Source organism: Podarcis bocagei (genome assembly GCF_964188305.1).
Source record: "Podarcis bocagei genome assembly, chromosome: 6".
NCBI lineage: Eukaryota > Metazoa > Chordata > Lepidosauria > Squamata > Lacertidae > Podarcis > Podarcis bocagei.
In genome coordinates, this window is record NC_138130.1 from 102,967,613 (window position 1) to 102,993,593 (window position 25,981).

General features: G+C 44.7%; 2 protein-coding genes across 15 annotated transcripts in view; one reads left to right on the forward strand and one right to left on the reverse strand.

The window, feature by feature from the left end:
- LOC308588810 (uncharacterized protein) overlaps nucleotides 1–12,966 on the reverse strand; it is a 218,927-nt gene extending 205,961 nt beyond the window's left edge. The window contains exon 1 of one of the 2 annotated variants that reach the window (XM_081197495.1): nucleotides 12,692–12,966. In XM_081197495.1, the coding sequence (XP_081053621.1) occupies nucleotides 12,692–12,782 (91 nt within the window). In that variant the 5' untranslated portion in view covers nucleotides 12,783–12,966. The remainder of the gene's footprint in view (nucleotides 1–12,691) is intronic. The other variant, XM_081197496.1, reaches the window with a different exon arrangement.
- The window catches only part of LOC308588706 (uncharacterized protein), a 196,808-nt gene that overhangs the window by 115,895 nt on the left and 54,932 nt on the right, over nucleotides 1–25,981 (forward strand). For 4 of the 13 annotated variants that reach the window (XM_081197304.1, XM_081197305.1, XM_081197307.1 and 1 more), the window contains one exon: nucleotides 16,542–16,668. The exons of 5 other annotated variants lie outside the window; for them this stretch is intronic. In XM_081197304.1, coding sequence (XP_081053430.1) covers nucleotides 16,542–16,668 — 127 coding nt within the window. Of the gene's footprint in view, nucleotides 1–13,140; nucleotides 13,253–14,461; nucleotides 14,976–15,151; nucleotides 15,234–15,518; nucleotides 15,602–16,541; nucleotides 16,669–25,981 lie in introns of those variants that run through there. 4 more of the 13 variants (XM_081197296.1, XM_081197302.1, XM_081197301.1 and 1 more) reach the window with 4 other exon arrangements.

The window sequence follows — 25,981 nt, forward strand, 5'->3', positions numbered from 1 at the left end:
AGCGTTCAGTCTCATCTGCTTGCATTAAAAGGCAAGGCAACCCCCTCCCAGCTCTTTTGGATTCAGATGCTTCACACACACACACACACACACACACACACACACACACACACACACTGCTCATTCACAGTGGTGGTGGTTTCGCTAGGTGGTTTCATTAGGGCTGGTGAGTCTGGGCCTCGTCCCCCTAGGCCCAGGTGGATTTTAGCTGTTTACAATGGTTTTTAGGCTAAATTAGAAATTTTCCCCATCCCTAATTAAAATTTTGGTCTTCCTGATTTCTGGTTCTTCCGGTCATTTTAGCCCTTTTTGTGATAACCCGTCCACTTCACCTGCCATTCTTCTCCCCCTCCTCATTTAATCCCCACATAAACTCTGTGAAGTAGGTTAGGCTGAGAGGCAGGGACTGAACCCCCCTCCCCCAGATCATCAAGTGAGCTTCATGGCTCAATTGGGGGGATTCGAACCCTGGTTTCCCCCAGGTCCTAGCCCAAGACTCTAACCACTGCACCACACTGGCATGAGACTCCAACGGTACTTGGAAGTGTGTGGTCAGTACCTGATGAGTTCAGGTATAAACAGACTAAATGACACCCACCCCACTCCGCCCTCACCCGCTCCCAAATTCTGGGCTTGGCAAACGTCAGTCAACCTTGCAACTCCTTCATGCCAAGACCTAACGAAATGTCTAGAATGACCCGCTTGGAATGGGTCGGTTTCCATAGAAATGGCAATGAAATAATCTCACCCCCTGCGAAAAACCAACATTATAAACCCAGCTAAAAGCAGTGGGAACTGTTTATATTCTGCTCCCAAGCTTCAGGGGAGCATCCTGCAACACACACACACTGTGCTGGACCCGTGGGTTACTTGAGAGGCGAGGTCCAAGTCCGGTCCATGGTCAAAGGTGCAATGGGGAGGCAGTCTGTAGTAGCTGAAGCTGGGTGCAGGGCAGGGAGTCGGGTGAAGTCAGGAACAGGCTGGCAAGGAGGGAGTCGGGTGAAGCCAGGAGCTCAGGCAGGAAAGCAGGACAGGGTTCAGGCAGGAACTAGCAACCAACAACGTTGCTCCCGCAACTTGGGACTGGGGCTCACCGGCTTTTATCTGCCCCGACGCAAAGGGCGGTCCCGATCCTCTGGTGACTCGCCTCCCCTGGCCTGGAGGCGAGCACTCCTCCTGCGGGAACTTAGTTCCCTCTGCCTCTCTGCCCTGAGCCTCTGCAGCCCAGGAGAGGCTGGAGGGTTACTGGACCCAGAGGCAACCTCACCTTCCCCTGACGGGGCTGAGAGTGGAGCACCTGCAGGCAATGGGTCCTCCATCACCTCAGGAGCCAGAGCAGACTCACCTGGTGCCTGCACCTGAGGATCCAGCACAGGTGAGGACCCTTCAGGCTCATGCCCCAGCCCCGTCTCAACTGGTCCTGGAGGCGGGGAATCCTGTGCAGGCTGGGATTCCTCAGGTTCAGCCTCTGAGTCCGAATCCCAGGCCATCACAGGTATGCAGGATGAGACTCCACCTGCCAGTGGACTGTCTCGCCAGAGTGGTGCATGCTCTGGTTATCTTCCGCTTAGACTACTGCAATGTGCTCTATGTGGGGCTACCTTTCAAGTTGACCCGGAAACTACAACTAATCCAGAATGCGGCAGCTAGACCTGGACTGGAGCAGCTGCCAAGACCATAGAACACTGGTCTTGAAAGAGCTACACTGGCTCCCAGTACGTTTCTGAGCACAATTCAAAGTGTTGGTGCTGACCTTGAAAGCCCTAAATGGTCTCGGTCCAGTAGACCTGAAGGAGCGTCTCCACCCCCATCGTTCTGCCCGGACACCGAGGTCTAGCTCTGAGGCCCCTTTGGCGGTTCCCACATTGCAAGAAGTGAGGTTACAGATAACCAGGGAGAGGGCCTTCTTGGTGGTGGCCCCCGCCCTGTGGAACACCCTCCCATCAGATGTCAAAGAGAAAAACAACTACCAGACTTTTAGAGCAGTGTTTCCCAACCGGTGTTCCCCGGCACACTAGTGTGCCGTGAGACACCGGCTGGTGTGCCGTGGGAGGAAGGCGGGCGAGTCGGGCGGTGAGAGGCGGCGGCGGCGGCGAGGATCCGCGTCGAGCCGGGGGCGGCTCCGCGGTGGTGGTGCCGAGCGGCGGGGCAGCGCGCGCAAAAGGGAGAAGCGCGAGACAGCGGAGGAGGAGGAGGCCGGCATGTCCGGGCAGCAGCAGCAACAACAGCAGCAGCAGCAACTCCCGCCGCCGCCCCCTCCTCCTCCGCCCGCTATCGCCGCCGCCTCAGCTGCCCTCGCTCTGCTGCCTCCTCCCACCCCGGCAAGGGGGAGGGAAAAAACTTTCATTTTTGTGCGTCCCTCCCGGCGTGACGCTGCGCGCTGACGTCAAGGGGCGGGGCTTTAATGGTGGTGTGCCGCGAGATTTTTTTCCGGCTAACAGGTGTGCCGTTGCCCAAAAACGTTTGGGAAACACTGTTTTAGAGGACATCTGAAGGCAGCCCTGTTTAGGGAAGCTTTTAATGTTTAATATACTATTGTATTTTAATATTCTGTTGAAAGCCGCCCAGAGTGGCTGGGGAAACCCAGCCAGATGGGCGGGGTATAAATAAATTATTATTATTATTATTATTATTATTATTATTATTATTATCCGTTTCTCTTCAGTTCTGTCCTTCGTTTCTGCAGCAATTGGTGAAATTGCTCGTGAAAATTCATTCATACATTTGTGCAGGGGGGACTTATCCAAGGACCCCCTCAGCCTATGAATAGATATGACCGATATAATAGGGTTGATGTTTTGTAACTTTGTCTTGTTTAACCATTATGTGCCTGTGTTATAAATAGTTCTAGTTGCTACCTTCCATGCACTCACGTACCTTTCGTTTATTTATTTTGGTGTTATTTTATGTCTCTATTTGTTTGATAGTGGTCTATAATTGTATGTGGACTATGTATATTGGCACCAGATCTTGTTTGCCAAAATTCTATTTTGCAGAAACTTCTATAACCATTTAAAAAAATAAATTAATATCTGTGTCTGTGAGAGAGAGAATTGTGCAAATTTATCTCAGTAAGCATAGCTTTGCATGCAGTTTTCATGAATGTAGACATTTTTGCAAGCAAATTGCCCTAATCTAATGGAGTTTTCTATGTTATTTCCATTAACATATTGATTTTTATGCACATAACATTCTATGGCCTTTTAAATGAGTCTGGAGGGGGGTACTGGATTGTTTGGCTTTTGCTTTTTTAAAATTATGTATATTGTGCTTTCATTTTGTATGGAGGGGGTACACAAATTTAATAAATAAACAACAACATTTCCCTAATATATACACCTTTGCGTACATTATTTGGTTGGAGAAAAGCACTGTGAAATCTGGAGACTTTTTAGAGACAAGGTAAGAGGAGAAGAAGAAGAAGAAGAAGAAGAAGAAGAAGAAGAAGAAGAAGAAGAAGAAGAAAAAGAAGAAGAGTAGAAGGAGTTTGGACTTGATATCCCACCTTTTACTCCCCTTAAAGGTAAAGGTAAAGGTAAAGGTAAAGGGAGCCCTGACCATTAGGTCCAGTCGTGACTGACTCTGGGGTTGCGGGGCTCATCTCGCTTTACTGGTCAAGGGAGCCGGCATACAGCTTCTGGGTCATGTGGCCACCATGACTAACCTCCTTCTAGCGAACCAGAGCAGCGCACGGAAACGCCATTTACCTTCCCGCCAGAGCAGTACCTATTTATCTACTTGCACTTCGACATGCTTTCGAACCGCTAGGTTGGCAGGAGCAGGGACTGAGCAACGGGAGCTCACCCACTCACGGGGATTCGAACTGCCGACCTTCTGAGTGGCAAGTCCTAGGGTCTGTGGTTTAACCCACGGTACCACCCGTGTCCCTCTTCACTCCCCTTAAGGAGTCTCAAAGCGGCCAACAATCTCCTTTCCCTTCCTCCCCCACAACAAACCCTCTGTGAGGTGAGTGAAGCTGAGAGACTCCAGAGAAGTGTGACTAGCCCAAGGTGACCCAGCAGCTGCATGTGGAGGAGCGGGGATGCGAACCCGGTTCACCAGATTACGAGTCCACCGTTCTTAACCACTACACCACGCTGGCTCTTTAATAAAGTTAATAAAACTATACATAGCATGGTGGATAGAGAAAAGGATATTCTCCTTTCCCCATCATAATGCAAGAACTCGTGGACATTCGGATGTTGGAAGATTCAGGATGCAGGAGGTATCATCACTGTAGCAGTCAAATACATTTCCTGTTTCCTAGAGTGGACACGCAGGGGAATGTTGCTCCGGACAGGGAGGACTTCCTCTCACACCTGGTCTGGAGCATCCTTCCCCTGTGTGTGACCAGGTAGATGGGCGGCACCCTAGCAGACCCTGTAAAAGGGCCAGTCACACAGCCAACCTCCTCTTTGCCTCCTTTTTGCCCTTTTGGACTCTTCTGCTGGCTCTTAGCCAACAGCACATGACTCTTCCTTACAGAGGATGGAAGCTGCAAGGTAAAAAGTCTGAGGCCTAGCTTAGACTCCGCATATCTACAAATGTACCTTGCTTTTGAATTATGGTGTTGGAGGAGACTCTTGGGAGTCCCATGGACTGCAAGAAGATCAAACCTCTCCATTCTGAAGGAAATCAGCCCTGGGGGCTCAGTGGAAGGACAGATCCTGAAGCTGAGGCTCCGATACTTTGGCAACCTCATGAGAAGAGAAGACTCCCTGGAAAAGACCCTGATGTTGGGAAAGATGGAGGGCACAAGGAGAAGGGGACGACAGAGAATGAGATGGTTGGATGGTGCTCTTGAAGCTACCAGCTGTTGAATGGTTTCTTTAAATGTAAAGGTTCATCATTGTTCCACTCCATGTGTATGTCTTTAAGGGGCCAGAGCAAGGGCCAGAGAAAACTAACGAGACCCAGCTTTACAGCTGTGAAACGTAGCAGGTGCTGCTGAGTTGTATTTGGGTAGAGTGTCAGCATTTGGGTAGAGTATATAAGGAGCAGCACCTAGCTCTCCCATTACCCTGGGGGATGGGTTGGTGGTTGGGTCATGTTGGTTTGTTGATGTATTTAGTGTAAATGGAGTTTTTGTTTTTCTTATTAAAACCTTTAAGTACTTTTTGAGTCCTTTCTTTTTAATGCATGATCTCCCCAGCAAGCTCTCTGCAGCGTTACTATACTGCAAAAGCCAACATCTTTGGTTATGGGCCCAGCTGCTGAGTGGATGACTGCATATTTTTGGACTCTGAGAAAGGTTTGAAAACTCCTTCTCCTGTTGGCGTAGTTTTTGTGGGTCTGGAAGAGTTCCAGAATGGTTGACCGGGTTCCTGAAGCTGAGAAGGCTCTGGTCTTCCCACAGCTAACAGATGAGAACTATAGTTTATGGTCTTTTCGGGTGGAGGCGCTTTTGACCTCTAGAGAAGTATGGACCTATGTAACTGATGACCCTCCTAACCCTGTAACTAATGCTTGGTCGAAAGGAGATGCAAAAGCCAGGGCGATAATTAATTTGGCAGTCAGCGACCAGCAAGTAGTCTATATAAGAAATAAGAAAACTGCCAAAGAAATGTGGGACAGTCTTGCAGCAGTGCATGTTAGAAAAGAGTCAGCGTCTGCATTGACATTTTTCAGGCAGTTGTACCAGACGAAGTTGCAGTCTGGTGGTGATTTGGCAGCACACTTGAGACGTCTGGAGGCAATACGCGGCGAGTTAATTCGAAGGGACATGGAGATACCTGATATTCAGTATGTTTTTATCATCCTTTGTTCCCTTAACGAGGACTTTGATGGTATAGCTAGCCAGATATCTGCCGTTCCACCAGCACAATTAACTGTGGAAGGGGTAACGGCAAGATTAATGGGCGAGTTGGATAGAAGGGAGGCTTGTGCCATAAGCACTCCTGTTTCCAGAAAGAATGAGGAACGCCATATGCAAACCTGTGGTGATACAACTGCATTTAAAGCTGCAAAGCGTTGTTGGTTCTGCAATAAGCAAGGACATTTTGCAAGGGACTGCAGATCCAAAAGAAAGCAAAGTACTCCCAAGCCTGTTTCTGTTCGTCAATCACGGTCGTCAGCCCAGCAGCCAGCATCGTATAGTAGAGACAGAAACGAGCCGCGAGCTTTTCACGCTCGGACTAAAGATCGTAAAAGAATTAAAGGTGCCAAGTGGAAGTCTTTTGTTGTCGACTCAGGAGCATCGCAGCATCTCTGCAATGATAGAAGCTTGTTTATTTCTTTCGAAGAGGAAATTGGTAATGTACATTTAGCCAATTCACAAGTTTTGCAGTCGCTTGGCAGGGGTACCGTTAAACTTGACTCTTTAAACATTACAATAGCGAACTGCATTTACTGCCCGTCAGTGGACAATTTATTATCAGTAAGGTGTTTTGCTCGTCAAGGCATAACTGTGCGTTTCATAAAGTCAATGTGTGAGTTTTTCGAGGGGAACAAACGTCTATTGTATGCCCGGGAATCTGATGGTTTATATAGACTGTATTTTCGCACCTACTCCCAATCGCCTATAAATTGCAGAACAGCACAGTCAAGCCAAGGGTTGAGGAATGTAAGGCCACATTCTGGGTGTGTCCACGTGGCGCACAGAATTCTGGGACATCTGAATTTTGCTGATGTAATTAAGACAAAGAATATTGTCGATGGCCTCAACTTAAAACCATGCAAATTCTTTATGCAGTGTCTATCCTGTTGCAAGAATAAGATTAAGGTTGCACGCAAGGGTAGGTGCTCAGATAGGAAAGTAACTGAGCCATTTGAGCGTGTACATTGTGATTTAGTTGGGCCACTCCCACCCTCATTAGGAGGTTCGAAGTACTGGCTTACTCTGATAGACCAGTATAGTAGATATTGTTGGACTTATGCAGTAGCTGAGAAGTCCCAAGCATTTGAGAAGTACAAGGTTTTTTGCAACTGGGTAAAAACACACTTTAACAAACCAATTAAGAACCTGTTTTCTGACCGGGGTGGGGAATTTGTTTCTGAAGATTTTGAGAAATTCCTGGAAGCGCAGGGGACTACTCATGAGTTATCTTGCCCCCGAAGTCCCTGGCAAAATGGGCTCGTTGAAGTTGTGCAGCGTGACCTGCAGGCAGGGGTTAAAACTTATCTGCACGATGCTAATCTGCCCAAAGACTTTTGGGCTGAAGCGCTCCATGCCTTTTGTTATGTTAGAAATCGCAGTTATCATTCTGGTTTAGATGTCACCCCCTATGAGAAGCTGTTTAAAAAACGCCCTAATCTGAAATACCTACGCATTTGGGGTTCAGATGTAATTATGCATTATCCTGCTAAGCAGAAATTGGGTGAACGTAGTGTTCAGGGAAAATTAATGGGCTACCAGCAGGGGGCGTACAGAATTTACATACCAGCAACTGGCAAATTTCATATTACCAGAAGCATGATACAAACTGTAAATTGGAATGGAGTTGCTGTTTTCCAAGATACTGATGGTATAAATGATACTGAGGAAGAAGAGGAAGAAGCAGCAGCAGCAGCAGGAGGAAATGGTGATTCTGAATTAATAGTAAAAGACGAAAAGCCTGTTGAATCTGATAATTTGTTTGAGGATTTAAAGTCACAGGCACCCGAGGGGAGGTTAGATTCTCTTGAGTTTTCTGACCGTGAGCTTAGCCTACAGGCACCTCTTCAGTCTGACAATGATGATTTACAACCTGAAACTAGTAGTTCACTGAGTCCCATTAAGTCTGAGGAGTCTGACTCTCCTTCCGGACTGAGACGTTCAGATAGAAAGAGGCAGAAGCCACAACGTTTCGCAGAAGAACATTTTAATACTGTGTATGCCAATAAGGCGGTTTTTGAGCCAAAAAGCTACAATGATGTTCGGAATTTACCTAAGCACCAAGCTGTAAATTGGTATAAAGCTATGAACTCTGAGATAGCTTCTTTAAAAGAGCATAACACTTGGTCTCTTGTACCACAAACCCCAGATATGAGACTTATTGATTCAAAATGGGTTTATAGAGTTAAAATGAATGACAAAAATGAAGTTGTAAGGTACAAGGCAAGACTAGTTGCTAAGGGTTTTCAACAAATTCCAGGAGAAGATTATGATTTGTGCTATTCACCAAGTGTAAAATATGAAACAGTTAAACTTTTGTTAAAAGATGCATCACAACGTGGACATCCTGTTTATCACCTAGATATAAAAACTGCATATTTGTTTGCAGATTTAAAAGAACAAATTTTTATGCGTGTTCCTGAAGGCATAGACGCCGCTGAAGGTTTGGTATGCAAATTAAATAAATCCCTTTATGGTCTGCACCAAAGTGGAAGGAATTGGCACCAAACTTTAGCAAAAGAATTGCTAGATATTGGTTTTTCACAAGGAAAGGCAGACAATTGTGTGTTTATAAAGGAAAGGGCAAACTCTGTAACAAAAATATGTGTGTATGTAGATGACGTGTTAATTTCTACAAAAACTAAACAGGAATATGAACAGGTAGTTTCACAGTTACAGAAGAAATTTGATGTGGTGGAATTAGGCATTGCTAAAAATTACTTATCCATGCAAATTGAGAAAGGCAAAAATGGATCTTTTCTAGTTCATCAAACTGCAAAAATTGATGATCTTGTGGAAATGCTATGTTTAGAAAATGCAAATGGGAAGGAAACGCCTATGGTGTGTGGTTTCACCTTTACAGGTGAAGATAAGCCATTTCCTAACAAAACTTTGTATCGTTCTGCTATAGGCAAGCTAAATTTTATTCAAAGAATCTCAAGACCAGATATAACTTATGCTTTTCACTTTCTGGCAAAATTTGTGGAAAAGCCCACTACACAATGTTTCTCTGCTCTTAAGAGAGTGGTAATGTACCTTAAACATACCAAACATTATAGGTTGCAGTTTACACCCAGTATTGATAAAGGTTTTGAAATTTTCTGCGATGCATCTCATGCAGTGGAACAAAATAATTGCAGGGGTGTGTCTGGTATGGTGTTTTGTTATAACGGTTGTCCATTTGAATGGAAGTCCCAGACACAAACCATTATTTGTCTCTCCACAACAGAGAGTGAATTATGTGCATGCGTTCAGGCCACTCGTGATGTAGAATGGTATCTGCAAGTATTTGCAGACCTACAGATGCAAGTAACACTACCAGTAAAAGTTTACCTTGATTCCCAGAGTGGACTTGCTATCCTGTGTTCAGAGACCAATACGCAGCGCACTAGAGTCTTAAGATTACGTTTAGAATTTGTAAAGAAACTAATTGCTGATGAAATGGTTGTATTTAAATATGTTCCAGGTAACAATCAAATTGCGGACATTTTTACTAAAGCACTTCCAAAGGTTACACATGAAAAACATGTACAAAGTATGCTTTATGTTTTTGTTCCACAATGATGAACCGCAGGGGAAATGTTGAATGGTTTCTTTAAATGTAAAGGTTCATCATTGTTCCACTCCATGTGTATGTCTTTAAGGGGCCAGAGCAAGGGCCAGAGAAAACTAACGAGACCCAGCTTTACAGCTGTGAAACGTAGCAGGTGCTGCTGAGTTGTATTTGATTAAGGCGTGTCAGCATTTGGGTAGAGTATATAAGGAGCAGCACCTAGCTCTCCCATTACCCTGGGGGATGGGTTGGTGGTTGGGTCATGTTGGTTTGTTGATGTATTTAGTGTAAATGGAGTTTTTGTTTTTCTTATTAAAACCTTTAAGTACTTTTTGAGTCCTTTCTTTTTAATGCATGATCTCCCCAGCAAGCTCTCTGCAGCGTTACTATACTGCAAAAGCCAACACCAGCATGAGTTTGATCAAACTGCGGGAGGCAGTGGAGGACAGAAGTGCCTGGCGTGCTCTGGTCCATGGGGTCACGAAGAGTCGGACACGACTAAACGACTAAACAACAACAACAGCCGTGTTGGTCTGCCGTAGTCGAAACAAAATGAAAAAAATCCTTCCAGTAGCACCTTACAGACCAACTAAGTTTGTTCTTGGTATGAACTTTCGTGTGCATGCACACCTCTTCAGATACACTGATACAGAAGTCGGCAGACCTTTATATATAGTGGGAGGGTGGGGAGGGGTATTACTCAGAAGGGTGGTGGGAATGGGTGATTGGCTGATAGGTGTGGTAAACTTACCGCTCTCCACCCTCTCAGTATATAAAGGTCTGGTGACTTCTGTTTCAGTGTATCTGAAGAAGTGTGCATGCACATGAAAGCTCATACCAAGAACAAACTTAGTTGGTCTCTAAGATGCTACTGGACAAATTTTATTTCTACTGCATCAGATCAACACAGCTACCTACCTGAATTTAATGCCCCAATGGAACTGTTATTCCATCACAACAGCCACCCATTATCTGGAGTAGCGCACATTGAGTTACAACAGGTGCCCAACACCTGCGTTTTCTGAAACAAATGAAGACATTTTTGTTCTGGCTGGTTTTCCCAGCAGGGTGAATGGGTCTTTGCCACATGTATCAGTCTTAGGTATAGTTTGAGTTTTGTTTTAAATGCATTTTCTGGTTTTGAATGGCCATTCATGTACATCACCTTGAGACACTTTAGGTGAGTAACAAAGCACTGATGGTAATATTCTGTATGCAAAGCAGATTCTCTACCACTGAACTTCCCTTCAGACAAATTTAGCCCCTCCCTTTCAGACAAATTTACAAGCGATAAAGCAATCAGTGGCTAGTAGCCACATTGGCTATATACTGTTATTAAGTATTAATTTATATATTGCCCTATACCCAGAGGTCCAGTAATGGAGGCAGTATGTGTCTGAATACTAAGTTGCTTGGAAGCAATATTGTGGGATAACTGTTCCATTCATCCCCTCCTTGTCGGCATCTAGCTGCCCTCTTGGGGAGGGGGAGACTGAACTGGACCCTGGACTAGATGGGCCCTTTCGATTTGCATCAGCAAAGTTCTTACGTTCTAACGGAGTGTTCTATCCTTCCTTTGCCAGCTGCTAGCAGAACATCTGCTTTGCATGCAGAAGGTATAATTATACAGTTCTGTGACGCTATGAATTTCTGGCATCTCCCAGTAGGGCCGGGAGAGAACCTTGCAGAGGTGCTGCCAGTCAGTGTGCAGTGTTTCTCAACCTTGGGTCCCCAGATGTAGTTGGACTACAACTCCCATCATCCCTGCCCACTGGTCCCGCTAGCTAGGGATGATGGGAGTTGGAGCCCAACAACAGCTGGAGACCCATTTGAGAAATACTTGTGTAGAGAGAATGGGCCCAATGGTCTGACTCTGCTTTTGTAAGAATTTGGTTGCACATTATGGCAGCACCTACAATTTGGGACTCCCTGCCTTTTGAGATTGAGCCTTCACGCTATTCAATGTCTGACAAAAACATTCTTGTTTAGACCAGCGTACCCAGATGCTTAGAAAGTTGAAGTAACTTTAAACTGTTTTACTATTTTAAGCTTTGTATGTTTTAAAGTGAGGCTGTGAATTTTTATTGATTTTGTTCTATCTTTTTGCAAACCGCTTTGAGGTCTTAAAAAAAATAATCATTCAAGCTATGTATAAATTTCACAAAATAAATAATAAAAGCCGTTTTGCAGACTGATCTGCCTTTGGGATCTGCCAAATGCAAAAAGAAAAAGAGCATGTGCTCTACCACTGAGGAGGAAACCCACAAAGCAAGACTACTTAGATCATGGTGCTGATAGTGCCAAGGTTGCAGGTTTGAGCCCCATATGGGACATCAGCTTATTCCTACACTGCAGGACTAGATGATCCTCAGGGTTCCTTCCAAGTCTATAATTCTATGATTCTTTAGTACTGTTTAGTCTGCTTGTCATGGCCAAGAGGTGGCCAGGGCCCTCAAATCTTATCCACTAACCCCTGCAAATGATTTTGTTGTTTTGCCAGACACACCTCTTCTTAGGCCTCCTCGGACTTTCATATATACAACATACCAAGACCTAGAAACTTTTTTTTTTATTTACCAGAAAGCTGGATTTTGCACCTTTTTAGTGGGAGGAGGTAGATCAGCAGGCAAGTGCGTAGATGGAAAACTTCACTTCCCTCCCATCAGTCCATTAACATTCCTCTGCCAAAGTGGTCGAGGAGGAAAGCCTTTCCCCCAATAAAGTATCTCACAAGGCAGTGACTCTGCAGACACCAGAGAAGCGTTAAATCTGGCCAAGAGGTGGAGAAAGAACTGAATTTTTAAAGATTGGAGCAGGAAACCTGTGGATGGTTGGATGATGATAAATGCCCAACTGGCAGCAAAGGCAGTGGACAGGTATCATGGGAGTTGCAGTCTACACTGACTGGGACATTCTGCATGCCAAGCAGATGCTCTACGCTAGGGCTCCCCATATTTCCCTAGCCTTTCAATGTTATGCTATTAGCAACCGTGGAGATTCCACCTGCCTCTTTCGAAAGGAGAAAACTCACCTGATCAATTAATAATAATAATAATAACAATAACAATAATATATTTATACCCACCCACCTGGCTGGCTTCCCCAGCAACTCTGGGCGGCTTCCAACAAAATATTAAAATACAATAGTCCATCAAATATTAAAAGCTTCCCTAAACATCATAGCAACAACCATCCATTTTTAGTCCATTAAATTAGGAATCAAGCATTTTTGGAAAGGGAAACGGCATACTTTTGTATATTAGCATAAAAAGCATGCATAAGAAAGTATTACTCATTTACTCATTTAATTTATTACTCATTATTACTCATTTTGGCAGGGGAAAGGTCTCCCTTGGGAGGTGGTGGACTCTCCTTCCTTGGAGGTTTCTCAGCAGAGATCGGACGGCCATCTGCCATGGATGCTTTAGCGGAGATTCCTGCATTGCTGGGGGTTGGACTAGATGACCCTGGGATCCCCTCCTATCTCTCCACTCCTGAATTCTAGGAGGAGCTTCCTTGCCTCCTGCAAAGCCCTTTTCCCTGCAAGCTCTTCCTCTGGTTTCTGGCCAAGGGAGGGAGATGCTCAGAGTCCAGCCAAGAGCCTCACCCCCAAAAGGATATCTGGGCATTGGCGTAGCCAGGGGGGCAGCTGCCCCCTAAATCCATAAAAAATAATAAGAATCTGAGGTTCTGCCAAGCGAGAGAGGGCTGAGCTGGAGGGACTCGGCTTGGCAAGGGTTAAAGGGAAGAGAGCTGCCTTCCTAGAGAGGACAGGAAGCAAGAGGGGGGCCAGGTCCTCCAGAGCCAAGGCCCCTCCCTCCCCAGTCCTTTCCTTGCTTTGGGGTCTCTCCTGCAAGGGCTGCCTCGCTGTCCCCTCCTGGGATCTGGTGAGTCTCCTCTCTCTCCCCCCAGAGGGTGCAGTGGGGAGACGGGGGGGGGGTCCCAGGGCTGCAGCCGGGGAGGATGCCTGGGGGGCCTGATCCGGGAGGGGCCAGGTCTGCCACGCTCTCCTTCCTGGAGATCAGAGGATCCCAAACTCACTTGGCCCTCCGCCCCCCCTTCAGAAAAGATCTCCCTTCTTTAAAGAAAGGAGTCCCTGGGACTTTAACTCTGTGTGACATCGCTCAGCCTCATTGCACGACAGAGGAAACATGTGCAAATGGTTTGGAGGAGGAGATGCACTACCCCCCCCCAAGAAAACCCCACGTGGAGGAAGGAAGGAAAGGTGGGAGAGAAAGGCCAGGAACAAAGAGAGGGATCCCAGCCCCTAGTCTGGCTGCTGCATTGCAGACCAGTTTCCCCAGTCGTCTCCCAGGGCAGCTCCCCACGGAGGCCACGGCAGCAATCCCCTCGCACCCAGAGCATGGCATCCCAGGACCACATCCTCTCTGTCCCAAAGGGATTGTTGCTGGCAAAGCAGCCGGAAATGGGCACTGCTACTCACTGAGCCTCCTGGGACCTTGGCATCAATGGCTGTGTGTGTGTTAAGCTATCTAACAGAATAATAATAATAATAATAATAATAATAATAATAATAATAATAGAAAATTGCCCGCCTAAATTTCAAGGGAAATGTCTTTGGCCCTGCCCACTTGGCCCTTAGGGGATTGATCAGATACATACCTGGCCCTTAGAGCAAAGAAAAAGGGACCCCACCCCAGGAGTCTGTCTGGAGAGCGGCAGAGAGTCCAAGTGCAAGAAAAGGAGACAGAAGCAGGGGACTGAGCTTGGGGAGGAACTCCTCAGGACCCCTGGGTGGGGACCCCATTAGAGGAAAGCATCCATTTTCACAAGATATAAATTACTCCCTTGTCAGTCGGTTCTGACTTCATGCATTGACTGGAAGGCAGCAGAAACCAGGTTGATTAATCTTCCAGAAATCCCTTCCGTTGCCTCCACATTTTGCATTGCTAGAAGGCGAGAGACTTAGTTCTTCTCCTCTTCCTTTTCAAAAAGATAGCTTACGGTCTGGGATGCGGTGCAATCCTGCCCTGATTCCGAGCAAGACTCATCCATGCTTCCTAAGGGAACCATCCTACCTCGCCCCCCCCCCCGTCCTACAAATTCTGTAACAGAACAATGTCTTTGCTTTGTAGGATTTGCTAGAGCCTCTCATTTAGACGGGCAGAACTTGTCAGAAGACCAAAGGGTTCCTTCCGATCTCTCAGAGGCTTCCTGAGAGCACAGATGGATGAGCGAGACTCAGCTGGCCCTGGAACAGGAAGAGGCCATGCCAGCCAAACTGGGAGCAGTGGGGGATTCTGGGAAAACCCAGTGCAGAAGATCCTGGGTGAGGAGGGCACCCTCCGCTCAGAGGTGCAGAGCCAGCAGTTGAGGCAGTTCTGCTGCCAGGAGGCCAAAGGACCACGAGAGGTTTGCAGCCGACTCTACCACCTTGACCACCAGTGGCTGAAGCCAGAAAGGCACACGAAAGCTGAGATGCTGGACCTGGTGATCTTGGAGCAGTTCCTGGCTGTCCTTCCCCCGGAGATGGAGAGCTGGGTGAGGGAATGTGGAGCGGAGACCAGTTCCCAGGCGGTGGCCCTGGCCGAAGGTTTCCTCCTGAGTCAGGCAGAGGAGAGAAAGCAGGTGAGAGAGACTTTACTCTGGGTACTCCCAAGGGGCTCCAAACAGGACAGAGAACATCCCATAATGCTCTGCTGATGGCCCATCCTTTTTCTGGGAAAGCATCCATGGAATGAGATCTTGCACCCTTCAAGTCCTTGTCATTCTCTTTCTAATATTTCTCACCATTCTCTGGTTTGAATCATTGTGGTTTTTTTCAGGGAAAGGATCTCTTTGCAGAAATGGACCTGGATTCCTGTGAGGCAGAGAGGCCTCCGTTGGACACCAGAGAGAGGCCACTGGGTAAGGAGGAAGGTGGTTCTTCTCCGTCTGGTCCCATTCTGTTTGTTTTCCAACTTATCTGAGGGTTCTTTTCATCTTGCTTTGGGGGGAGACAGTTGGGAAGAAGGGTCCAGAGGAGGGGAGATGTATTTCTGCACAACTAACATATGAAATGGACACAAACGTCCAAATGCTCTCAGCAGGTAAGGCTTTCTCAAAAGCCTATCTGTAGTTAAGAGATGCCCTGTTTCACCTGTGAGAGAAGCCGGCACTCCTGGCGTCCTGTTTACCTTTTATCTCTTGCAGGTGGCAGAAGGATGCTGGCAAGACTTCCTGATCCGTCTTTTCATGGGGGCAGAAGGGAAGCAGTGGCTGTGGAACCAGATCAGGTCAGGGGTAGCTGCCTTGTGGGGACAGAGGCTGAGGGATGGAGCAATGTCATGGACTGGTTGGGCACAGAGGAATGGTGGGAGGATGCAGCCAGGGAACCAGGAAGGGAAGATGGCTGAGAGCCCAAGAAGTGGAGGTAGAAGAAGGATGGGTGGTCAGAGGGAGAAGAGGGAGAAGCCTGGGAAGAGGAGGTGTCAGAAGCTGAAGGGGTTACAGGGCTTAGTGAGCTGGGAGACTCTATGGCAGAATGCAGTGCAGAATCAGAGGCAGAAGAGGAAGGAGGCGAGTGGGAGAGGAAGGTCGAGAGGCAGAGGTGAGTCAGGAGAAGGAGGAGCCACCGGTGGCTCCCTCTCCTTTTGCCAGAAGCCACCCTCCCTGCTTGTCTCTCAGAGCCAGGAGACCCCCTGCAATGAAGAAATCTCTGCTAGATCATCCAAGACAGATGGCCGTCCAAAATAGGCTTATTTTATTTCTAGATTGATCACTGAATGCTAAAATTGGTTTCTAAGCAGTGGACAAATGAGAACAAATAGTGGCCTGGATTCACCTAACCAGCCCCATTGGCTGCAAAATGGGTCTTGGCCCCCATTCCTCCGCCCTCCATGCCCCCATGACCCCCATGGATTTAACTGTAGGGCATTGGGAGGGAACTCCCCAGAAGAGCTCAGGAGGAGAGGAGAAAGTGGATCCTTCCATCAGGCAAACTGGAATGCTTGCGTAGGCAGAATGACCTGAAAAACACAGTGTGGAGTACCACCTATTTGCACAAAGATGAACACCCATAATTAAAACGCAGAATAAAATAAGCATCCATATTTATAATGTGCAGCAAAGCAATCCTATTGAAACAACACCACAATTAACAGGAAGAACACAACAGAGCATTGTGTAGCAGATCATATTTCTGTCTCAGAGGAGAATATTTCCTGTTTCTTTTAGGATCCAGTGTGCTTTGAAGATGTCGCTGTTCGTTTCACGGACGAGGAGTGGGCGTTGCTGGATCCTGACCAGAGAGCTCTGCATAAGGACGTCATGGAGGAGAATCGTGGGATCGTGGCCTCTCTTGGTAAGGCTCCCTGTGGGATCGTCATATCTGCCTGGAAATTCAAAAAATACCTCAATGTGACCAACCTCATATATTTTCACAGAGCTCAACAGCACCCCCTGTAACACCTGGGAACCTAACACCCCCACAATAAAGAGTAAATTACAGTTTTTTCTTTGAACAATCTTCCTCAAATTATTCCTTTTTCTACCATGATTGTGTTAGGATATTGATGTTCCTTTCCACCTAAACTGATGTGTGAAGCTAGCGTCTGTCACGTTTCTGTTTACATTTCTGTTTACATGGGAACTTCCGTTTGTGTATAGCTTTTGCCTCATGCTTCCTGCTCTTAGACATGAAGGAGAGCAGACATGTTTTTCTTTGTCTTGATCTATGCTGAATATACTGCTTGTAAATATGCTTTACACATGCCTCTGTCCACCCTTCTTTTCCCCCCCAAAATTTTTATTAGTTTTTACAATATCAATGACAAACAAAAACATAAAACAAACAAAACATAACAAACATAAATCATAAGCTTATTGAAAATAACAGTTATTTACTTTGTAAAACGACTTCCTCGTTTCCCCTTAGTTGAATTTCATTGCATATCCTTATAACGGTTTTCGAAATCCCAATTTTAATACCCTTTAAATTAAACATTAACATCTTTAAATCTTCTCCTTCTTGTATTAAACATATTATTTTATCAGTTAACATAAATACAATCCTAAGCCCATTAAGTATCTGGATGCTATTTCCACTTATTTTAGCTTAACAAATTTAGCTAAATAATCATTAAATTTCTCCCATTCTTCGTGGTGTTCCTCCTCCTTCTGGTCGCGGACTCTTCCGGTTAGATCAGCTAGCTCCATAAAATCCATCATCTTTATCTGCCATTCTTCTACTGTTGGTAATTCTTGAGTTTTCCACTTTTTAGCTAACAAAATACGAGCCGCAGGTGTTGCATACAAAAACAGATTAACATCTTTCTTGGGCAATTCCGAACCTGTTATTCCAAGAAGAAAGGCCTCTGGTTTCTTTATAAATGTATATTTCAACATTTTTTTCCAATTCATTATAAATCTTTTCCCAGAAGTCTTTCACCTTGGAGCAGGTCCACCACATATGAAAGAATGTTCCTTCCTTTGCTTTACATTTCCAACATGTATTATCACAATTATGATACATCTTTGCTAATTTTACAGGAGTCAAATACCATCTACACATCATTTTCATAATATTTTCCTTTAACAATGTACATGCAGTGAACTTAACCCCTTTCTTCCACAATCTTTCCCAGTCCTCAAACATTATGTTATGTCCTAAATCTCTTGCCCAATCTATCATCACCGATTTAACTTGTTCATCTTTCATATGCCACTCCAGCAAAAGCTTGTACATTTTAGATAAGTTTTTACCTTCAGTATCTAACAACTCCATCTCCAACTTAGATTATTCCAAGGCAAAACCATTTTTCTTATCCAGTTTATACAATTCGTTAATCTGGTGGTAATGTAGCCAATTTTGCTTATCTTTAATTTGCTCAAATGGTCCTAATTTATAAGCTTCCTCTTCCTCTATTAATAAATCATAATATCTCAACCATCTGGTATCCATATTTAATTTTTTCTGGGCTTTTGCCTCCATTGGTGAAAGCCATCTGGGTGTCTTTCTTTTCTAAAAGGTCTTTGTATTTTATCCAAACATTATACAACGATTTCCGAATTATATGATTTTTAAATGCTTTATGGGCTTTTACTTTATCATACCACAAATATGCATGCCAACCAAACACATTATCAAATCCCTCCAAATCTAGTAAATCTGTATCTTCTAATTTCATCCATTCTTTAATCCAACAAAGTGCGGCAGCTTCAAAATAGATTTTTAAGTCTGACAGAGAGAATCCCCCTCTTTCTTTGGAATCCGTAAGTAATTTGTATTTAATTCTGGGTTTCCTCCCATGCCACGCTTCTGTCGCAAAGAGTTAATTACTCTGCTGATTAGAGGGTGCTCCAGCTTCTGAAGAGTAGCAGTAGCGGTGATGAGGATGAGGATGATACAGTGGTACCTCGGTTTACAAAAGTAAGCTTTTCCAGAACAGGTACCACTGTAGTAATAATAATATTTTTTTGTAAAGGCTTGGCTCTCCCACACGAGCGAGACACCAGCAGTAATTATCTCAGGTTTATTGCTCAAACACATAAATCACTCCGGAGCTCCTTCAGTCTCTGTCTGACTTCAGGTTTGCAGTTGCCAAGTCTAAACTCCGCCCCTTCCTCTTCTTCCAAGAGGGGAATAAACCCTTTCGCTTCCGCTCTTTCCCCTTCCTCTCACTGACCTTTCCGCGCCTTCGAGTTTTTGGGCTAGCTATTCCTGGCCTCTCCCCTTCTGTCTCTGAGCTAAAATTGGTATTTTGTGGATCTTTGCTATCTGCTGCCTGCTCTCTGTTCTCTGAAGCTCTGCCACTCGGCTGCCCCTCCTCCCTCTCACATTCCGGCTCACATTCCAGTGTCCTTATCTCTCTTTGCCTGCTTTCATACATTCCAGCCTCTGTCAGCTCTGGAACAAAGCTGACATTTTTATTTCTACCCTGCCCATCTGACTGGATTGCCCCAGCCACTCTGGGCGGCTTCCAACACATATATAAACATGAAACATAAATAATAATATTCTGATCCCATATAAAAAGAACATTAACGTAAAATGAGCAACTTATACTGGAGGCCAAAATTGTGGAAACCTTTTGTGGAAAGTGTATTTCTGAGGTTTGATGGCTCATAACACCACTTTTCTGTGGACTAATGTTGTTGTTGTTGTTGTTTAATCGCTTATTCGTGTCCGACTCTTCATGACCCCCTGGACCAGAGCACGCCAGGCACTCCTGTCTTCCACTGTCCCCCACAGTTGGCTCAAACTCATGCTCGTAGCTTTGAGAACACTGTCCCACCATCTCGTCCTCTGTCATCCCCTTCTCCTTGCGCCCTCCATCTTTCCCAACATCAGGGTCTTTTCCAGGGAGTCTTCTCTTCTCATGAGGTGGCCAAAGTATTGGAGCCTCAGCTTCAGGGTCTGTCCTTCCAGTGAGCACTCAGGGCAGCTTTCCTTCAGAATGGATAGGTTTGATCTTCTTGCAGTCCATGGGACTCTCAAGAGTCTCCTCCAGCACCATAATTCAAAAGCATCCATTCTTCGGCGATCAGCCTTCTTTATGGTCCAGCTTTCACTTCCATACATCACTACTGGGAAAACCATACCTTTAACTATACAGACCTTTGTTGGCAAGTTGATGTCTCTGCTTTTTAAGATGTTGTCTAGGTTTGTCATTGCTTTTCTCCCAAGAAGCAGGCGTCTTTAAATTTCGTGACTGCTATCACCATCTGCAGTGATCATGGAGCCCAAGGAAGTAAAATCTCTCACTGCCTCCATTTCTTCCCCTTCTATTTGCCAGGAGGTGATGGGCCCAGTGGCCATGATCTTCCTTTTTTTGATGTTGAGCTTCAGACCATATTTTGCACTCTCCTCTTTCACCCTCATTAAAAGGTTCTTTAATTCCTCCTCACTTTCTGCCCTCAAGGTTGTGTCATCTGCATATCTGATATTTCCTCCGGCAATCTTAATTCTGTTTTGGGATTCATCCAGCCCAGCCTTTCGCATGATGAATTCTGCATATAAGTTAAATATGCAGGGAGAGAATATACAGCCTTGCCGTACTCCTTTCCCAATTTTGAACCAATCAGTTGTTCCATATCCAGTTCTAACTGTAGCTTCTTGTCCCACACAGAGATTTCTCAGGAGACAGATGAGGTGATCAGGCACTCCCATTTCTTTAAGGACTTGCCATAGTTTGCTGTGGTCGACACAGTCAAAGGCTTTTGCATAGTCAATGAAGCAGAAGTAGATTTCTTTCTGGAACTCTCTATCTTTCTCCATAATCCAATGGTAGCTTGGTTTACAGACTTAATCTTTTCCGGAACAGAACTGTTTTTAAATCGAGGTACCACTGTAGTAATAATAATAATAATTTTTATTTCTACCCTGGCCATCTGGCTGGGTTGCCCCAGCCACTCTGGGCGCCTTCCAACACATATATAATCATGAAACATAAATAATAATAATCTGATGCCATATAAAAAGAACATTAACTTTAAAATGAACAACTTCTACTAGTGGCCAAAATTGTGGAAACCTTTTGTGAAAAGTGTATTTCTGAGGTTTGATGGCTCATATCACCACTTTTGTGTGGAGTAATACCATAAAATTATATAGCAATGGAAAGATTATTTAATGAGGAATGTAATGCAAAGACTTTTATGAAGGAGTATTTATTGAAACAGCAGTCATAAAGCAAAAATGTGAAACCTTTGGTAACCATTGGTAACCTTTAGCTTTAATTGTTGTTGTTGTTTAGTCGTTTAATCATGTCCGACTCTTCGTGACCCCATGGACCAGAGCACGCCAGGCCCTCCTGTCTTCCACTGCCTCCCGCACTTTGGTCAGACTCATGTTTGTAGCTTCGAGAACACTGTCCAACCATCTCGTCCTCTGTCATCCCCTTCTTCTTGTGCCCTCAATCTTTCCCAACATCAGGGTCTTTTCCAGGGAGTTTTCTCTTCTCATGAGGTGGCCAAAGTACTGGAGCCTCAGCTTCACGATCTGTCCTTCCAGTGAGCACTCAGGGCTGATTTCCTTAAGAATAGATAGGTTTGATCTTCTTGCAGTCCATGGGACTCTGAAGAGTCTCCTCCAGCACCATAATTCAAAAGCATCCATTCTTCGGCGACCAGCCTTCTTTATGGTCCAGCTCTCACTTCCATACGTCACTACTGGGAAAACCATAGCTTTAACTATGCAGACCTTTGTTGTCAAGGTGATGTCTCTGCTTTTTAAGATGCTGTCTAGGTTTGCCATCGCCTTTCTCCCAAGGAGCAGGCGTCTTTTAATTTTGTGACTGCTGTCACAATCTGCAGTGATCGTGGAGCCCAAGAAAATAAAATCTCTCACTGCCTCCATTTCTCCCCTTCTATTTGCCAGCAGGTGATGGGCACAGTAGCCATGATGTTCGTTTTTTTGATGTTGAGCTTCAGACCATATTTTGCGCTCTCCTCTTTCACCCTCATTAATAGGTTCTTTAAAAAAAAAATATTACTTTTAAAAGTTACAGAAAAAGAAAGGAAAAAGAAAAAAGAGAAAAGAGAAAAAACAAAAAAGAGGGGGGAAGAATACAATACAGTATATAAACAATACAAAACACAACCTAAACATATTAAACTACACTAAACAAAACCCTAACCCACCTTAACCCTAAACAAAACAAAAAAATAACCATTTAAAAACATACATCACACCTTTTCCATACTCTATCATTCATTATCTTGTTTCCTCGACTTCCTCTCACCTCCCTTTTTGTATTCCACTTCTATTAATTGTTTCAGCAAATCCTTTCCATCTTTCTCTTTTTTCTGTCATATTATAAATATCTTAACATATTTTTGTCATTCAAACTAAAATACTTATATATGCTTAACTCCTTATAACATTTCTGATAAAATTTCTTTCCATCATTTTTCTATTATTCATTAATTTTACAATATTACTATATATAAACTTTAAATTCTCTAATCTTCTTCCACCATCTCCTCTCCCTGGTTTCGGATTCTGCCAGTCCTTTCCGTCAATTCCATATAGTCCATCAACCTGGAGATCTTATGTCCGAGGCTCTTAACTCTTTTCCAGGTCACTTCTGCAGGTCTTCTTCATATTCTTTAATGTCAAAAAGCAGATCTCGGGAAGACTCCAACCTAACAATGCTTTTATTCCTTCCAGGCAGGTCAGCCAAATTTCCATAGTTGAAGCTGAGGTCTATAAGATGTTTCATGACATGTTTCAAAATTCCTCCGGTTCCAAAGGCCCCCAGAACTCCAATCTCCTCCAGACCCAAATCCATGTCCCAAAAGTCAATTGATCTCTGCATAGAGGGATCCTTCCAACTTTCCTTCTTCCATTCAGGCCAGGATCCAATCCTCTGGCTTTTTCTAGATTCAATCCTAGAAGGCCTCAATTTGTAATCCTCAATTTGCTTCTGTAAGATTGAGAATCCCGCTTGTATTACTTTAGGCTCAACGACCACCGCTTTCTCTTTCTCCTCCACAATTTGTCCTTCCAAAGTAGATTCTTGTACCAAGTCCTGAATTATTTCTGTGTTGGTGCTCACTTTTTGACTCCAATTAGTCACTTTTTGATCCAAATTGTCAATTTTAAAAGACATGTCATCCGTCTTCTTATGAAGCTGTTCCAACGAGTAGCTTATCTTGCATAATACCGTCACAATGGCTTCTCCTGTCAACATTTTGAGTGGTCCAATGTCAATCTCTAGTTCTCACGATTACTTATCTGCAGCTGGTAATTCCCCAGTTGCACTCCTGTGACAGTTTCAAAAACTCCCTCTAGAGGGAAACAGTCTCCACTTGTATCAATCCTTTCAGAGACAATTCAAGCCATGAAAATAGTTTCAGTTTCCAATTACTTTTCCTCCTTTTTAAGCGCAGAAGGGAATAATGGAAACAGTATCTTTTTCTTATTTAACTAGCTGTCAAAAATGTTTTGTTCGCAGTCACTAAACTCTCCCAAAACTTCACTCTTTCTGGCAGCCCTTACCAGGTTCGGGGCAGTGGTAATTTGGTTTTTCACTCTCTCCTGCAGGCTCACCAAGTCCAAAATCTCCCCCCTCTTCTCCTGCTTCCAAGGGGGGCTCTGTAGTTTTAACTGATGAAAATTTAATCCCTTGCCAAAAGCTTTCAAAGACTTTAGCTTATAACGTCTTTGCTTCAATCTATTTACAAAAAGGGGAAGGCGGACTTCCTGTTTAAGACCTTCCCCGTTTCGGTGCCAAATTAAGGTATTTAAAGATCCAATTTTCCGTTCTACTCACGGGTAGTTGTTTAAAATCTGATTGTCCACAGAAAAAAGTCAGCGCTCTCCGGCAACAGCAATGTGGCTTCCCTCCATGAAAGAAGCAGTCAGTTCGAAGCACCGCGCCACTCACCCCACATCGCTCCGGATCCCCGAAACCGGGTTTCCCCGCGAGTAGGGGAGGCGCAAAAGGTGCCAGCCGTATCCCAGGTTCACAAGCTTCTCCCGCCTGTGATTTTTATGGGTCTCCGCCTTTGCCGTGGCGGTCAGACCCTGCTTTTCACGCAGCAAGTTCCTCCCGATCGGAAGAGCTCCGCCATTGCCGGAGGCGCCAACCCGGAAGTCCCATTAAAAGGTTCTTTAATTCCTCCTCACTTTCTGCCATCAAGGTTGTGTCATCTGCATATCTGAGGTTGTTGATATTTCTTCCGGCAATCTTAATTCCGGCTTGGGATTCATCCAGCCCAGCCTTTCACATGATGAATTCTGCATATAAGTTAAATATGCAGGGAGAGAATATACAGCCTTGCCATACTCCTTTCCCAATTTTGAACCAGTCAGTTGTTCCATATCCAGTTCTAACTGTAGCTTCTTGTCCCACATAGAGATTTCTCAGGAGACAGATGAGGTGATCAGGCACTCCCATTTCTTTAAGAACCTGCCATAGTTTGCTGTGGTCGACACAGTGAAAGGCTTTTGCATAGTCAATGAAGCAGAAGTAGATGTCTTTCTGGAACTCTCTAGCTTTCTCCATAATCCAGCGCATGTTTGCAATTTGGTCTCTGGTTCCTCTGTACCTTCTAAATCCAGCTTGCACTTCTGGGAGTTCTCGGTCCACATACTGCTTAAGCCTGCATTGTAGGATTTTATGCATAACCTTGCTAGTGTGTGAAATGAGTGCAATTGTGCGGTAGTTGGAGCATTCTTTGGCACTGCCCTTCTTTGGGATTGGGATGTAGACTGATCTTCTCCAATCCTCTGGCCACTGCTGAGTTTTCCAAATTTGCTGGCATATTGAGTGTAGCACCTTACCAGCATCATCTTTTAAAATGTTAAATAGTTCAGCTGGAATATCATCACTTCCATTGGCCTTGTTATTAGCAGTGCTTTCTAAGGCCCATTTGACTTCACTCTCCAGGATGTCTGGCTCAAGGTCAGCAACCACACTACTTGGGGTATACAAGGCATCCATTTCTTTCTGGTATAGTTCCTCTGTGTATTCTTGCCACCTCTTCTTGATGTCTTCTGCTTCTGTTAGGTCCTTTCCACTTTTGTCTTTTATTACGGTAATCTTTGTACGGAATGTTCCTTTCATATCTCCAATTTTCTTGAACAGATCTTTGGTTTTTCCCATTCTATTGTTTTCCTCCATTTCTTTGCATTGCTCATTTAAGAAGGCCTTCCTGTCTCTCCTTGCTATTTTTTGGAAATCTGCATTCAATTTCCTGTATCTTTCACTATCTCCCTCACATTTTGCTTGCCTTCTCTCCCCCGCTATTTGTAAGGCCTCATTGGACAGCCACTTTGCTTTCTTGCATTTCCTTTTCATTGGGATGGTTTTAGTTGCTGCCTCCTGTATAATGTTACGAGCCTCCATCCATAGTTCTTCAGGCACTCTGTCCACCAAATCTAAATCCTTAAACCTGTTCCTCACTTCCACTGTGTATTCATAAGGGATTTGACTTAGATTGTATCTTACCAGCCCAGTGGTTTTTCCTACTTTCTTCAGTTTAATCTTGAATTTTGCTATAAGAAGCTGATGATCTGAGCCACAGTCAGCTCCAGGTCTTGTTTTTGCTGACTGTATAGAGCTTCTCCATCTTTGGCTGCAGAGAATATAATCAATCTGATTTCGATGCTGCCCATCTGGTGATGTCCATGTGTAGAGTCATCTCTTGTGTTGTTGGAAAAGAATGATTGTGATGACCAGCTTGTTCTCTTGGCAAAACTCTATTAGCCTTTGCCTGCTTCACTTTGAACTCCAAGGCCAAAGTTGCCAGTTGTTCCTTTTATCTCTTGACTCCCTACTTTAGCATTCCAATCCCCTATAATGAGAAGAACATCCTTCTTTGGTGTCACTTCTATAAGGTGTTGTAAGTCTTCATAGAATTGGTCAATTTCAGTTTCTTCAGCACCAGTGGTTGGTGCATAACCTTGGATTACTATGATGTTAAAAGGTCTGCCTTGGATTCGTATCGAGATCATTCTATCATTTTTGAGACTGCATCCCAGTACAGCTTTCGCCACTCTTTTGTTGACTATGAGGGCCACTCCATTTCTTTTATGGGTTTCTTGCCCACAGTAGTAGATATGATGGTCATCCGAACTGAATTTGCCCATTCCTGTCCATTTTAGTTCACTGATGCCCAGGATGTCAATATTTATTCTTGCCATCTCATTTTTGACCACTTCCAACTTA